The sequence below is a fragment of the Branchiostoma lanceolatum genome, chromosome 19, assembly GCF_035083965.1.
Source record: "Branchiostoma lanceolatum isolate klBraLanc5 chromosome 19, klBraLanc5.hap2, whole genome shotgun sequence".
Lineage (NCBI taxonomy): Eukaryota > Metazoa > Chordata > Leptocardii > Amphioxiformes > Branchiostomatidae > Branchiostoma > Branchiostoma lanceolatum.
Window position 1 is genome coordinate 7,541,712 of NC_089740.1, and position 14,964 is coordinate 7,556,675.

A 14,964-nucleotide genomic window follows, 5' to 3' on the forward strand; every position below is an offset into this window, starting at 1 on the left:
TGATATGCTTTGATAATGATGATGATGATGGATCGATACTTATATCCAAAACAGCATCAACCTTTTGAATCAACTTGAATGAACCAAAACATTATACCCCTGTGTTTTATGCATGGTGTTCGCATCTTTTACAATTGATGGGACGTCCAAAATTGCATTTATATGATAATAAGGGCCTTGGGCCTGTACTCTGCTAGAGCATCCCTGGAGGAATCGTTGAATAATACATTTGCACTCAGAGGTTGTATGAGGAGATAGGTCCTACCTCCGAGGAATTTTTCGAAAGAATTGAGTTCGTGCTTGTTGTTACGATGAGTTATCCTGTTTTCGATCTTGAAGAAGATAAAAGTTGGATATTGCAGTTTCAGTGTTATGTTATATGGACCCGATACAATTTTATGCCCACATAGCTGAAATAGTGTCTGGCTAGAATAGCGCTCCTAGTGGTTCAAACCGACTATAGCAAACCGGGGGAGGGGTATTAATCCCTGGCAGTGAGAGATTTGTGCAAGGCGGGATAAAAAGCTAGCAATTAAGATGAAATATCTCTTGTGAATACATGATTTGACATAGTCTTACTTGCTTAAACCTTTTGACTATATGTGATAAAACGTTTTAGACAAATATCGTCAACAAAAGAGCGCCACAGGCATGTTGCAAATAATTCTATCACTTTCTTTAACCTCTCCCTGTTACTTAACCCCATAAGCAATACATTTTTGGTGTCAAACAGCATATAAGCAGATTACATGTTAATGCTGTGACTTTTGTATTCTTTGCAGAGGGCACAGCATGCGCCAAGGTCATGGAGTGTAAGTTCATCGAGACCTCAACAACGATACGTCACAACATCGACGAGCTGTTCGAAGGTGTCGTCCGACAGATCCGTCTCCGTAGCAACGTGGAGGAGCGCGACACCGAGCTCTTCCAAAAGATGACGTCATCGGAAAGACGGGGCAGCAAGGGCATTCTGGGAAAAGCCAAAAACCTGCTGACCTCCATGTTGCCGAAGAAGAGGAGGAACAGACTGGTGTCCAGTTCCTGTAACGACCTCTCGGTTCTGTGAAGGACAAACCTTCAAGGTTATAATACGTTTTCCCATAAGTCATTGCGCTGACCGTTGACCTCTTCGGCGTCTGCGCAAAAATGATGGTCACCAAGAAAGAGCTTGCATTAAATGCCTGCCATGACAGGTTAGAACTTCCTGGACATGAAAAGATTTTACAAATCGTTGAAATGTACAAGGATGTAGGCAGACGTTAGGAGTAAAAGAGGAAGATTATCGCTAAAAGCCCATGGCAAGGAATAAACGTACACACTACCATTGTCTTAGATCTCAGCGACAGAAGAGATAGTTGCAGGCGTTGTTAACAAATCGCTGACTGACAAGTGATGCTTTAAGCTGTTATCATGCCGGCCGACAGACAGAGAGGAATTTCGTTTCCTGTTCTCATTTAGTTGTAATGTATTTGCTCAAAAGTTACCGCCCTTATTGTTTAAAACAATATTTGTCATGTTATTCTTAGAAACGTTTTACCATATTACTTACCTCCTAGGTAGTTTCTGCATGTTTCAATGTCGCTGCAATATTTCATGTATATTCATGCAATGTATATTCTAATGAACAGTGAAAGCAAGTCGCAATAAAATGCTCTTAAAGGACATTACAGTATTTGCCCAACGGAAGAGATGTAGAGGACAGTATGTGCTACAGTCGAGCATGAGGTCGCGCTCATGTAGAGAATGCAGCAAAAATGATGGAGGGTGAAATTTTATAATGATATTTTGCAATAATGTATATTTCATCTGTTTCTTTTCAACGTTCTCCATCTACTTGGCCTAATGTAAATATTTTTTTTTTCAAATGAAGCTATAAAAACACACTACCAAGTAGAAGTAATTCAGCTCCTGTTGTCTGATTGGTGAAAGGGTGGATCACGTGAGCGATCACGTGACAGAATCTGTTTACTGGTTGTTTACTTCAAGTTATGTACCGATGTTAACTAGATTGCAGTTTTGCAACAATGTAACTATATTGTAAATATGATCTTACATCCAACGTATGTACATTACTGTATTAACGACTTTGAAGAATTGAATTGGGAAGTCTACTGCCCAAGATTTGCCTACTCGTTATGTTACGACGACATTTTGCGGAGGACAACTTTGAGAAGAATGCACTTATTTATTCATTCTGTCGCAAGGTGTCCCCAAAGTACTGTAAAGAGATTCCCTTCACTAAACAAACTGAAATCAAGTGTACAGTAAATGTTCTACGCTACAGAAAGTTACTTCAAATTGTATGCCTATCTTAGATTTAGTTTACTGAATGATAGAACTACAGAGGTCAACAGATTGTTAATAAAGAAAGTTTATCATACCACTTTCGTTCCATCATTTTAATGGTTATCGAATAATCTATCTATAGTGGATATGGATTGATATACGATATAATCTATTTGTCCTCTATAGTGGGACATCAGTACTTACCATGTGCATGATTGACAATAACGTAAGTAATATGGACAGCTTTTCCCGTGCGTCCTATCAGGCAGAACTGAACATCTTGGCATAGGTTTATCGATCTTACGCAGCTTGTATTTATCAACGTACAAAACGAGTGTGTTACGCCTCAAGCCACTTCCAGTGTCAGTGAACGTGATATAGAACCAGCTTAGCTCACTAAAAAAATATTTCTTTTATTAGTCATGACAGAGAAGACAGACGCTATGTACAGTATTTACTTGTTCATTGTACCGTGGGAATTCCACAAGATATTTTCGATGAGTACAATGAACACTGGACCACGGCTTTACGTCCTGTCCTAGGGACTGCAAACCGTTCTAGTAGCGTGCATGTCGGGAGAGGGATTCGAACTCCCGACCTCTTGGCCCGGATACAGGGTCGCTAACCACTGGAATACACACACTACTATATCTAGTTACCCCGCAGCTTAGCTTCCATTCAACTCGCTAGGGTTTGGTAGGAAGCGAGTATGTGTACGTGGCATTATTCTCTACAGTGCCTAGAATTGTAAGCCTTCAGTCACTGCTACAAAAGTTTAAGTTAGCGAGACGGAGGTCACATTTTTCTCACGCCAGATTCAAACCATGGATGACTTGAACCGGTATAAGTTGACGACACCGCTTTGTTTTGTCAGTTAAACTGCACTTCCCTTCACTTCCCTTTACACACACACACTCAAGAACATGGAGGAACGTTTTCTGGGTCTCATTCGTGATAACGACGACGTGGAAGTGTCTTTGACCCTTCTAGAGGAGACAGACAACCATTCGAACTTCGGGAAACATCGGGACGATCTCGGGAAACTTCGGGACGAGCTCGGGAGGTCCGTCTTGGAGCTAGCGGTGGACTGTGGATCACATGAAGTGGCCGAGGTTCTGCTAGACCACGGCGCACCCATGGGCGACGCACTGCTGTACGCAGTGGACAGACAAGACATTAGAGCTGTGAAGATACTGCTGAAGACAGCCATGAGAGACAACTTATTACAGCGGACGTATGACGAGAACACTGAGGTTAGTATATCTTAGAAGACTCCAGAAAATATGAATATGGAAAAATAAGATTACGAAATTCATGGGATACCAAGGCCCTGAGTTACTCTACAAAGCGACTTGTGTGGACCAGTCTGTATTCACGGATATATTAATTCCAACGTACTTTCAACTGACGAAGTGCTTCGAAAGAATATCTTTGACCATTTTGATAAGGTATGATAAAACACCGCGGTATACGTATGGCTGTGTAACTTAGTGCCATAGATGGCCCCTCATTGGAAGTCTCGCATCTACTCATCAACCAGATCTGACGCAATGATTATTGCTCTTATATGTCTTATTTTACCATATATTCTCAACGTTTAAAACGTCTGGCTTTATTTGTTTTGAAATGTGTATTTTCTGGGGTATCTCATATTTTTTCAAAGTTTGAAACTTCTGGTCTCTTTGTTTCTAAATTTGTATTTTCTGGGGAATCCCATATTTTGCAATGTCTGGCCGTTTGTTTTGAAATGCGTATCCCATATCAAAGACAGGCCCAGCCCTACCGCGGGTCGAATCGCCCGATTGCTGTGAAGGTCTTCCGGGGATTCCGATGACCCGCGATGGGGCAAATGCCTCGGGTGATACAGGATACACCGTGTGGTATTCTCCTTGCCTACACAGTTGGATGATGACTGATGTGGACGTATGATTGTAACTAAATGGAGCGTTTACTGTGTCATGGCCTTGAAAGAGGGGTAAGGGTACTCCAGTTAGTCATGGCGTTCAACTTCATAGGCACGCAAAATACCGAGACCAGTAGCCTTTTCTTTAGAACCAATGGCATTAAAAACAACTTCTCAAAATTAAAAAGCGTTCAAAATTAAAAAGTATCCGAAAAATACGCATGACGCATGTAACACTATGTAATGCTAACGCTATACTTACAACAGCATTTTGTGGTATTAACCCTCAAAAAACTACACTGGTGATATTTCATTGAATTTTCTAGTTGGCTAGCAGCGCCTACCCCAGCTACATGACGCCTGTAATGCTAGCTGCCCGTAAGAATAACTACCAAATCCTGAAGATTCTGCTCGAAGCTGGTTTCCCTAGACCTGACCCAGACGACTACCATTGGACCACCAGTATCGGCAACGGCAGGGCGTGGCTCGAGGCTTACCGTGCCGTGTGCAGTCCGTCTTACATCATACTTACAAGCACGGATCCGTTCCGTACGGCATTCCAAACCGCCAAGGTATGTTACAGCTTATGCTATAGGTCATATTTGCACTGGTGCCGGTAGAAGGGTGTAGCCCCGACTGGGCCCCGAAGCTACACATGTTGGACCGCCGGACACGGGGGGATGGGGTACATCTCGGTGTTCTCACGATTATTATACAGTATCTATTTGTTACCGGGTCCCGGGTTGATTTCAGCTCCGAGTTAGAAAAACTCCGGGGAAAAACTAAAAAAAACTAATTCAGCGTAGGACTGCGAGAAGTATTACGCTTAGTGAATCGTTCTTTCATTCTGTCCTTCTTGCACGCCTTCCTTCCTCCTCATCACTTCCTTATCGCCATCCTTCCTTCTAGGCGTTACGAGACGTGCGCTGGAAGCGTGAAAACTACAGTCCCCAGCTGGAGGAGCTGGCGGACCAATGTGAGACCTTTGCCGTCGAGCTGCTTGAGGAGGTGCGCACAACAAAAGAAATCAACACCGTCCTCGGTCACCTGTGCAGCTCAGAGGACTGTCCGTCCAGAAAATCCGTCTGTACTCTCCAGCTGGCCGTGGATCTCGACATGAAACAGGTGAGATGCTTAATTCCTACTGTAGTTCTATTGGGTGTTTTGCACTCACGTGACTATGGCGTCACGAGACTATGGCCTCACGTGATTATGACGTCACATTGTCCGCCATGTTGGATGGTTACACCTGGAAGTTACGAGGTAAATTTCACTTTGTATATGTCATTACAGTCGCGCAATTATGAAATTATATCACATCATGCACATGCAAAATCATATATGTGACTCTTTCAGGATCACATTATGTGCAAAAACCTATTTTTTAAAGACTGACTGTCTGTATTCAGTAATATTTCATCAAATGTGAATTTGAGATTTGTTACTTCCCATTTAGAAGATGACCATGATATGGTGCCTTACCAAACTAATTCTTTACCCTATCTTTTAACAGTTCGTGACGCACCCTCTTTCCTTTGACTATGTCAACATACTGACGTACAAGGAGCTGATTAACTTCCATCCGTACTTCACGGGGTGGGAGAAGTGGTCCTCCGCCTATGCCCTGTGTGTCACCACGAGTATCGGGCTTGCCTACCCATTCTTGTGCCTAGTGCACCTCCTAGCGCCTACATCAAAGGTTAGGCACCTAATCAATGATAATAATTGTTGTTAGTGAAGTATCCCATAGCTATGCTATAAGATATAGCATAAATAAAAAGATATAATGGTAGGGTATCGGCTCTTGTATAGATTTAGCAGTCCAGGTAGCCAGGCTATACGTTTCCAGTTTCAACTGTGTTTGTCTTTGTAAAGTGGTGTAATAGGGTACTTGGAGACTTTGAAGTATGGTTTGGCTCGGGTCCAATGGTGTTGTAGTTGAGAGGCAGGATAACTCATAGCTACACCATAGAGTTATGTTAGGTCGATGGGGGTACCAGCTTAGAGTTTGTTCTGATTTTCCTTTTCTGGTAATGTTAAGATGGCAAATGTATTTTTTTTTCTCTGATAATTTATAGGTCGGAAGATTTTCAAGCCTCTCTGCTATCCGTGCGATGTACTGGACCTACTCGTGGATCGCTCTGCTGATACTACTGCTGGTGGAGTCACAGTCCTACAGGGTTGGAACAGCAGAGATAGACAGCATCGTGCAAGGATCTCCAGCATCTTCTGCACCTATAGCTGTGACATCCATATTGATCATGATATGGGTCATTGGTAAGTCCAGGCATTTTCTGTAATATTTCATACTCTATTATATTCATCATGTGGTCGTTTTTCTTTATCTGCAATGCGTCGATAAAGGTTAGACATCCAGGTAATAAGACACGCCAAATAGCAGTTACTCAAGCAATTTGATATGTTTTTGGAAACAGTCGGACGTTTCGGGTAGCACTAAGCTGTTCGAAAAATCTTGCTCCGAGTCATCGGCAAAAAGTAGTGGATGCTACTTGAAACGTCTGACCGTTTCCAAAATCACATCCAGTTGCTTGAGTAACTGCTATTTTGTTTATCTGTAATGTTTTATCATAATTTTAGCTTGTTGATTGATACCTTTCCAAAAGAGATGTTGTTTTGATACGCAGGCTGGCATACGTAGATATATATCCAAATACCAAACTAATACTTTTCATACTCTTTCATACACTGTATGTATATCTTATGTAAAACTGAAGCGTATCAAAAAATGAGAAAGCATTTGTAGATATTTTACGTCTTCATCATATTCCATTTTCACCATTATCCAAGATATAGGATGGAAGGAACTGAAAGAGGTTCTCGGCGAAGGTCTGTTGAACCACTTCAAGCAGTTGTGGAACATCCTGGACTTTCTGATGGTTGCTCTCTATCTGGCACTGTTCAGCCTTAAGTTAGTAGCAATGTTTAAGGTAAGAAAAATAAGCAAAATATTCCCTCAACATTGGATACTACAAGCTCATTATATAACAGAATAATAAGTTTGAAACCATCTCTTTTCGTCTTTTGTACTCTATCCTATATGATTCTTATGTTAACGAACGTTTCACTGCTCTTCTAAATTCGTTTAGAAGTTTGAATAGACTGAAAATGTTATGTTTTAAATCATCCAAGTGTATATATTTAAACGTTTTTGCTTTGGTTCTCATTAACTATTTGTGATCATATATTATTGTTTTCCGGTTTATGTATCTGTTTTGTGTTTCACTTATTTTGTGCCATGCTCTTTTATTTTGAAAAGTAATAAAAAGAATGAGAAAAAAACTTTTTGCTTTATACCTTTCTTAGCTACACGCCTTCTCAAGCCAGAGTACGGTGGCTGATGACTGGGCCCGAAAGGCAAACGAGAACAGCTTCCAGCCGGTTGCAGTCGCCGACGTCCTATTCTCCATCTTCACGATAGTCGTGTTTATACGGGCCGTATCTCTCTTCACGTTTCATCCATACCTGGGGATGCTGCTGGTTTCCATTGGACGAATGCTTGGAGATATCATGAAGTTCGTTTCTATGGGTGGACTGATAACGTTCGCCTTTGCGTGTGGGTTGAACCAGTTGTACTGGTTCTATGGGACCATGCATGAGTACCTCTGCGCTAACTACTCACAGAGCAACCTAAAGACAGTGGACTGCTCGCAGTCACTTGGATTCGACACGTGAGTCACAAATTCATCTTGAAGTCAAATATCTAAATCCAAGCTCCTGAACTATTAATGAAGTTAGAGATAAGTTACTCGGAAATACATCTATATTTTCTCACTCTCGTCAGCATTTACACCAAGCCATCAGCTTTAGTATCATGTCACGACTTGCTATTGCACCGGCAATGATAATTATATTATATGAATTATAGAACTGTCTTTCTGCTTTCGGTAATCATTTATGTCGATCAGATTTTTCAACAAAAAAAAACTCACTGTTGTTGCACGCAATATTTATTCTATACAGAATCAAAAGGGTTTTTTAAATCCATATCTTACGCGGGATAAGAAGGCCCTTTCTCTTTAGTTTGCTGTAATTGCCTAAATCTTGGTCAAATCAAGTCAAACCAAATAAAGGACCGTGAGTTACTGTCATTTTGTTTAAAGCTACGTCTTTTTCTAGGTTGTTCAACTCCATGCAGTCCCTGTTCTGGACATGGTTTGGGCTCACAGATCTGTCCATGGTTGAGCTGAAACCAGGCAACAGTCCTGTAGACGTGTTCCAGATACAACAGTGGCCTGCTATCGCGGAGACGGCGGGTAAAGCGATATACGCCCTGCATCACGTAGTCGAGGTGTTGGTCCTTGCAAACCTGCTCATCGCAATCATCAGTGATTCTTATACTAGAGCAGAGGTACTCATTTTTGTTATTATCATTATTGATATATCTTTATGATTCTATAATTGATCATTATTCATTATCCTTTTTACATTTAGGCATTTAGTACATCTAAAATATAACAACTTTATTTTTATACATTCCCACAACAATCTGATCCATCTCAGGCCTCGCTTTGGTGCCAGCTCATGTAAGCTCTCGCCTGGCTGTGCTCTCGCGACAGAACATTTCAAAATGGCGCCCTTCCTTGAAAATGGATCTAATATCAAATTCTACACGATTTCCTTTTTTCTTTATATGTATCATCATATGTGCTCAGAGGGTTCACTGAAAAGCGCCAAAATATTTGTTTTTGACAAAATGCAAAGAATAAAACTGAATAGGTCTTTATACCATGTAAATGTCTTTTTGCTTTCTTGTAGGCGTGAAACAATTACACCAAGTCATTAGCTTTAGTATCATGTCATAACATTTCTCATGTATGTTCCAGGAGGTGAAACGTACTGACTGGGGATTTGTAGTGATAAAGAACAGTCTGCACTACCTGAAGGTGGACATGTCCCTACCGCCACCATTCACCCTGATAATGTCTGTGAGGAACAGTTTTGCCCGTGCACTGTCGGCATTGTGTGGTCGACACAACAAACTTTCTCATTCAGACACTAATGTGGGTACCTATCTCCTAGTAGTAGTAGTAGTAGTGGTTGTAGTAGTAGTAGTAGTAGTTGTAGTAGTAGTAGTAGTAGTAGTAGTAGTAGTAGTAGTAGCAGTAGTAGCAGAAGTTGTAGTAGTAGTAGTAGTAGTAGAAGTAGTATAGTTATAGTAGAAGTAGTATAGTAGTAGTACTAGTAGTATTAGTAGTAGTAGTAGTAGTAGTAGATCCTTGTTATTGGTGACAACTTGGCAAGTAATACCGTCGTTTATATCTCTCACCTATCCGTTGCGTTATATCTATATAATCTACACTGTAAATGTAATGTATGATATCAAACTTGTTTCTATATTCTGGATGAAAGTTAAGCCTTTCGACGATTTTGAAGAAGAAAAATGCAGTTGCAATTAGAATAGAATTTATACTTTGTATTGAAGATATGTGATATCTATGTTTGTTCACAACATCTACGGTTTGGTCAATTTCAGGAACACACTGTTGTCCTCCCTTCACAGCCACCATTGCCAACAAAAGAAGATAACTACAAAGTATGTACAAATTAGCTCCATCTGGATACATCTAAAAGAGCCATATAAATATAATGACAAGTACAGTATGGATACATGTTTATTTTGCAATGTACGGCAGAATTTATGGTGAAATTGCATGATTATAATCTATTTGCCTGATCATGTGCATGCTATACAAATGTTGGTATTTTCCTTTTTTTTAATTCTAAAGTTGATATTTAATGAAATGGTGAATTAAAAAGTAAGACTGTTCCACAAGATTCCTCTTAACAATTTCTTTGATTTCTCTGTCCAAACAGATGGTTGTTCGCTGTCTGATGAACAGATACCTGCTTCGCAAGGAAAGACGAATTGAACCATAGATTTATGTGGAAAGAATCATGTACCTTACTGTTTGGTATTTATAACCATTTGGTTACATTGTCCCGTTTTTGTATTATCATATTTTAATCATATTCTAATAATACCTTGTTGTACACGTGCACATCTCATGTATATCAATACATGAAGTAAAGCATGTTGCGATACTAAACGTTGCGTATCGTTACTGATAAGTAATTTGCGTGTCTTTTTTCTGTTTATTTTTTCTAACATAACATAACATAACATAACATAACATAACAAAAGATGTAATAAGTATTAGAATTAGAAACATTTGCAACACTTTGTTTTACCAAGATGCCATATATGCATTGTATGTCTTTCGAACGATTCCATTAGATATCTTTCAAATATCACAGATGGTTTAGCTTCTTCATTGCTTGACGTCTTCAATATGCAATGCCTTATAATATACATCATAGATATCTTGGCTTCCTTGGGAGATATAGTTTATATCGGTTAGAGGGCAGAAACCTATATCTTACAAAGGAACTTCCTGCACGATTATAGTCTACAATTAAGAAAGTTGATTTCGGACGTCTTTGAAACATTGGGTAACGTTGCCAATCTTATTTCTCTTGTTTGATTTATTTATTTGATTTGCTACAATCTGATTGATAATGTATATAAGGGAGAATTTATATAAGCGCTTAGCTTTCAGCCTTCCCTGCACTCCACTGTTATTTTCTCAATTGTAAACGTACGTATTTTTTGAATTGCGAAATAAACAACAAACAACAACAATTGGGTATCTAGTTCAGTAAATGAGAGTCAGAATGAACTATTCAAGAAACACAGCGTCGTCGAAACACTTCATCCCGATGACTTACGCTTTCCCGTTATCGTTCAAACAAAACGTATGGTGTGATAAACCTTTTCAGTTTGCCCATGCCTTAAAACACAATAGGACCAATCTACTAACACAATCTCCCTTTTTGTGGCTATTATTGTATAACTAGTGACGTGTATGCACGGTGATGTTACCTTTGTTGGGCATGCCCACAATCTATGTCTAATTGACCTTTGAACGCTCGTCAAATATTTGCCCAGCTTTTGCCAGTCAGCGTGACATAACATGATATACTAGTAGTCTATTGTTATCATGACCAATTGCTATTGCACTGGTAATGATTATATGTACACGAGTTATCATAGCTAATATTTTGGAAAAGATAATGATAAATCTTTCTAACCACCATTGTGCTGAAATCTTCAGCAAAAATTGTCTGTCAACTTTTTTGGATGTCCTTCCAGACGTATAACCTTACGGACAGTGACCTCTATCAGACAACTCCGTGATCTTTTGTGTAAGCATAAAGCTTTCTAACCACCATTGTATCAAAATCTTCAACAAAACTTGTCTGTCAACTTTTCAAACGCGTGTCCTTCCCGTATAACCTTACGGACAATGACCTTTGTCAGACCACTCCCTCTTTTGTGAAAGCATGCATGTTTAATCAAATAAATATCCTACCCAACCAGACCAAAACACCGACAGACCATAGGCACGCAGCCAGACGTTAAGTCGTTCGCTTTGTCACGAGCGTCTCTCTTCCGTGAAGTTGTGAAAAAGACCGGGCTACGTAAAGCGAGACCAACTTGTTACTAAACTCAGGAAAGCACAACCAACAACATGGCAAACTGTTCGGACGAGGCACCGTTCTCAGCTGACGTTGTAGCATGTGGGTATTATCTTACATATCAATTTGTCCTTGAATGTTGTGGGGAGGGGGGCGGTTGTATACAACAAATGTTAGTGTTAGTTAACACTACGTTCAGTATGTTATCAATAAGTCTTCAGGGGTGTCGTTGAAGGCTACCATGGCTTTAACCTTTGTAAAATGTCTAAACTGTTTTGTGTTGAAAAGAAATGTCCAATAAGACATTAAATGAAAATATGCTGTTACAGTAAGGTAACGTTATGTACCAACGTCTGGTGCGTTGGAAGAAGAAGATTTGTAGTCACAGACGTTTTGATACAACTGCCTCTGATATCCAACCTCACAACATAACCTTTCCCTCATTGAATAGCCTAGTTTCAAGGCCAGGGCGTGTCAGCAAACCCAGTATTTGTCTCCAACTCTCAAATAGTTATAGATTGATAATGGCGTCTCGCTATGTTTGCAACGTGTTCCAATATGTTGCAGAAAAATTCGTAGGATTCCTACTAGGAAGGATGAAAATAAAGGTAACGTTAATACCGGTATACCTGGCGCAACATGCTTGGAGGAGTTAGCTCAAAATATGTTAAATACATCAATTATAGATTAACCGCCTTTAGGCTCGAAGGCGTTAGCAAGGGAACGATCTGTTGGTTGTTAGGAATGAGGAATTTGGTTAATCCTTCCTGAGCTCCTTAGGTGGCTGAAAAAGTAAAAATAGGCCCAAATAATTTCCACATAAGAAATTAACCACAAAAGAAAGTGGCAGATTCTAGCGTGTACTATGTATATCTGATATAGCATAGCACAGAAGCCCATTATTAAGTTATTCTCTCAAGGCTCGACATGTTACGTCGGTGAAGGTAAAACATCCAGGTGATAAGACAAACAAGGTAACAGTAACTCAAGCAACTGGATAAAATTTTGAAACCAAATTTTCTACTTTAATCCAGTTGCTTGTAATGAGCAACTGTTATCTTGCAAAGGACTATATTACTTCAATACATCAAAATAAATTTCTATTAATATCTATGGTTTATCACAACTATACAGTGTCCACGCGGAGGTTAATATGTATTTTTTATCACTTTTCTATAGTGTCCACACGGAGTTAGATATATTGTTTATTACTACTAGTCTACAGTGTCCACGTGGAGGTAAAATATCTATTGTTTATCACTACCCTACAGTGTCCACGCGGAGGTAAATATGTATTGTTTATCACTACTCTACAGTGTCCACGTGGAGGTAAATATGTATATTGTTTATCACTACTCTACAGTGGCGGGAAGGGACCTAACCGTAGGGGCGCTCCTCAGCACGGCGACCGTGTGTTTTGCGTTAACGTTTGCCCTGTACGGGGAGGAGTGTTACTCCATCAACAAACGTGTTACCGACCCACTGCGGAGAAACAAGCTACTCATCGTGCTGGGACTCTTTCCAGTTGAGTCGAACATTGGGAAATCGTTGAACATCTTCTAAAATAATTCCGCCAGGGTACATAATTCTGCCACCCTGAAAAGATACGTCCAAACAGATCTCCAACCCAACGTCCCGTAGCATAACGCACTCCTGTATATCTAAACTGTGCATACCTGGGGGGTTCTGGACTAGAAATCTCTCAAACCCGCTGTTTTTCAAAGTGGCGGATTTATGTAACCCGGCGGATTAATGGTAATTGGGGCCACAGTACAGAGTTTAAGTCTTGTTTTCAGCTTGAATCGGCCAAGCTACATTCCTATAAAAAGTACTATAATTATGGAAAAGTTTTGTTTGCTCTAAAAGTTACTAGTTTTCATTCAATATTATAAACGTCCTTAATTTTTGTTGTCTTCATTTTGTGTGGGAATGTTAGCAGAGTTTTGACAATTATTTACACAATAAGTGATATGGGGTGGACATATCTATTGAAATGCAACGTTGCGTAAAGCTGGCTTTATGTTTTGGTACCGTATCGTGAAGAGCCATCGACCTGGCAAATATAAGGTAATTTGGGAAATGCTCGTAAGGTTATTGACCCCAATTTGGTCCTAGGTCCCCAACATTACGTCATTCTCGTACGAACCAGGGGTACATATATCTATTTGTAACACTATATAAATGTTTAGATCAGTACAATAAATTTTGATGTCTTCAACTGACTGTTTTTAAACTTTGCCTCTTGTTAGGTTTTCAGTATGACGTCATTGGTGACCTTATGGGTGCCGAGGGCAAGCCTCTACTCCAACTTCTTATCAACAGGGTAAATATCAACCATGACGTCACAAAGACGAAATTAGTTCATTGGCTGTTAATGATTGGTTGACGTATGAGTCATACGACAAACGGTGATGTAGTAAGAAAAGGGGCATATCATTAGTTTGTTGGTCGGTTTACTGATCGGACAATTAGATCCAGATATAGGAAATACATTATTTTCTTTATTTTTCATATCTATTTATTCTGAACCAACTCAACAACAAAAGTTCAGTCTAAACAAAAGGAAATTAACCAATAAGACATGTGTCAACACAAAGCATAACTTGAAATGTATTTCTCTGTCAGTGATCGAATTCTGACGAATCAATATTTTACGGTTCACTAATTATCAAAGTTCTTTAATACCTTCACACTGGGCAACTGTCTTTAAAAAAATCATTATTCTACCGATGCTTGATGTTGTGAAATCTTTAGAAAATGTTTCGTTTTACTCGTAAAATTGAAGTACACAGGTGGGTGTTGCTATTGTGATTCTATTTAGCCTTTCAGCAGCCTGAGTGTCATATTGAGCTAGTTCCAGGGAAGGGAGATTATGGCAGCCCTGTAACTAACTAGAATGACACTCAGGCTAGTCTCTCTGTAGAAGGTAGCGTAAGGATCGAAGATGAGACCATTTCACACACATTCCAACACTGAAACATATTTTCCACGCAGGTACTTGGCAGTGTCTATGCTAGTGTTCTTCAGTCTGCTGACGGACTATCACGGCGGGAAAAGGCTTCTCATGGAGGAGCTGTCGGACACGGACATCAAGTTCAACACGCCCCCTTGCTGCTGTTGTTGTTTCTGCATCCCCAAGTCTAAGCTAACCAGGTACACATTGTGTGATTCATAATAGGGGTTTTCCAGCCTGGATTTTAAGTCTTGTTAAGTTTGTATTCGCTCTATTAGCTATACAGTTTGCGTTTTTCGGTTCTCGTCCATAGTAAATACAAGCT

The 14,964-nt window shown here is 39.9% G+C and overlaps 3 protein-coding genes across 3 annotated transcripts in view; all 3 read left to right on the forward strand.

Annotated features, from left to right (window-relative positions):
* LOC136425320 (ras-related protein Rap-2c-like) overlaps positions 1-2,383 on the forward strand; it is a 38,652-nt gene extending 36,269 nt beyond the window's left edge. Inside the window, exon 5 of the mRNA XM_066414166.1 lies at positions 783-2,383. Coding sequence (XP_066270263.1) covers positions 783-1,066 — 284 coding nt within the window. The 3' untranslated portion in view covers positions 1,067-2,383. The remainder of the gene's footprint in view (positions 1-782) is intronic.
* Positions 2,384-3,209: 826 nt separating this feature from the next.
* Positions 3,210-9,758, forward strand: LOC136425936 (short transient receptor potential channel 5-like). Its single transcript, XM_066414858.1, has 10 exons — positions 3,210-3,539; positions 4,516-4,761; positions 5,099-5,314; positions 5,703-5,888; positions 6,268-6,466; positions 6,998-7,137; positions 7,514-7,878; positions 8,327-8,558; positions 9,034-9,210; positions 9,684-9,758. The coding sequence occupies exons 1-10, from the start codon at positions 3,210-3,212 to the stop codon at positions 9,756-9,758; spliced, it is 2,166 nt and encodes a 721-aa protein (XP_066270955.1).
* A 1,805-nt stretch (positions 9,759-11,563) lies between these two features.
* On the forward strand, positions 11,564-14,861 carry LOC136425937 (organic solute transporter subunit alpha-like). The gene is made up of 4 exons (XM_066414859.1): positions 11,564-11,788; positions 13,050-13,210; positions 13,936-14,009; positions 14,681-14,861. The coding sequence occupies exons 1-4, from the start codon at positions 11,740-11,742 to the stop codon at positions 14,859-14,861; spliced, it is 465 nt and encodes a 154-aa protein (XP_066270956.1). The 5' UTR covers positions 11,564-11,739.
* Positions 14,862-14,964: the final 103 nt, after the last annotated feature.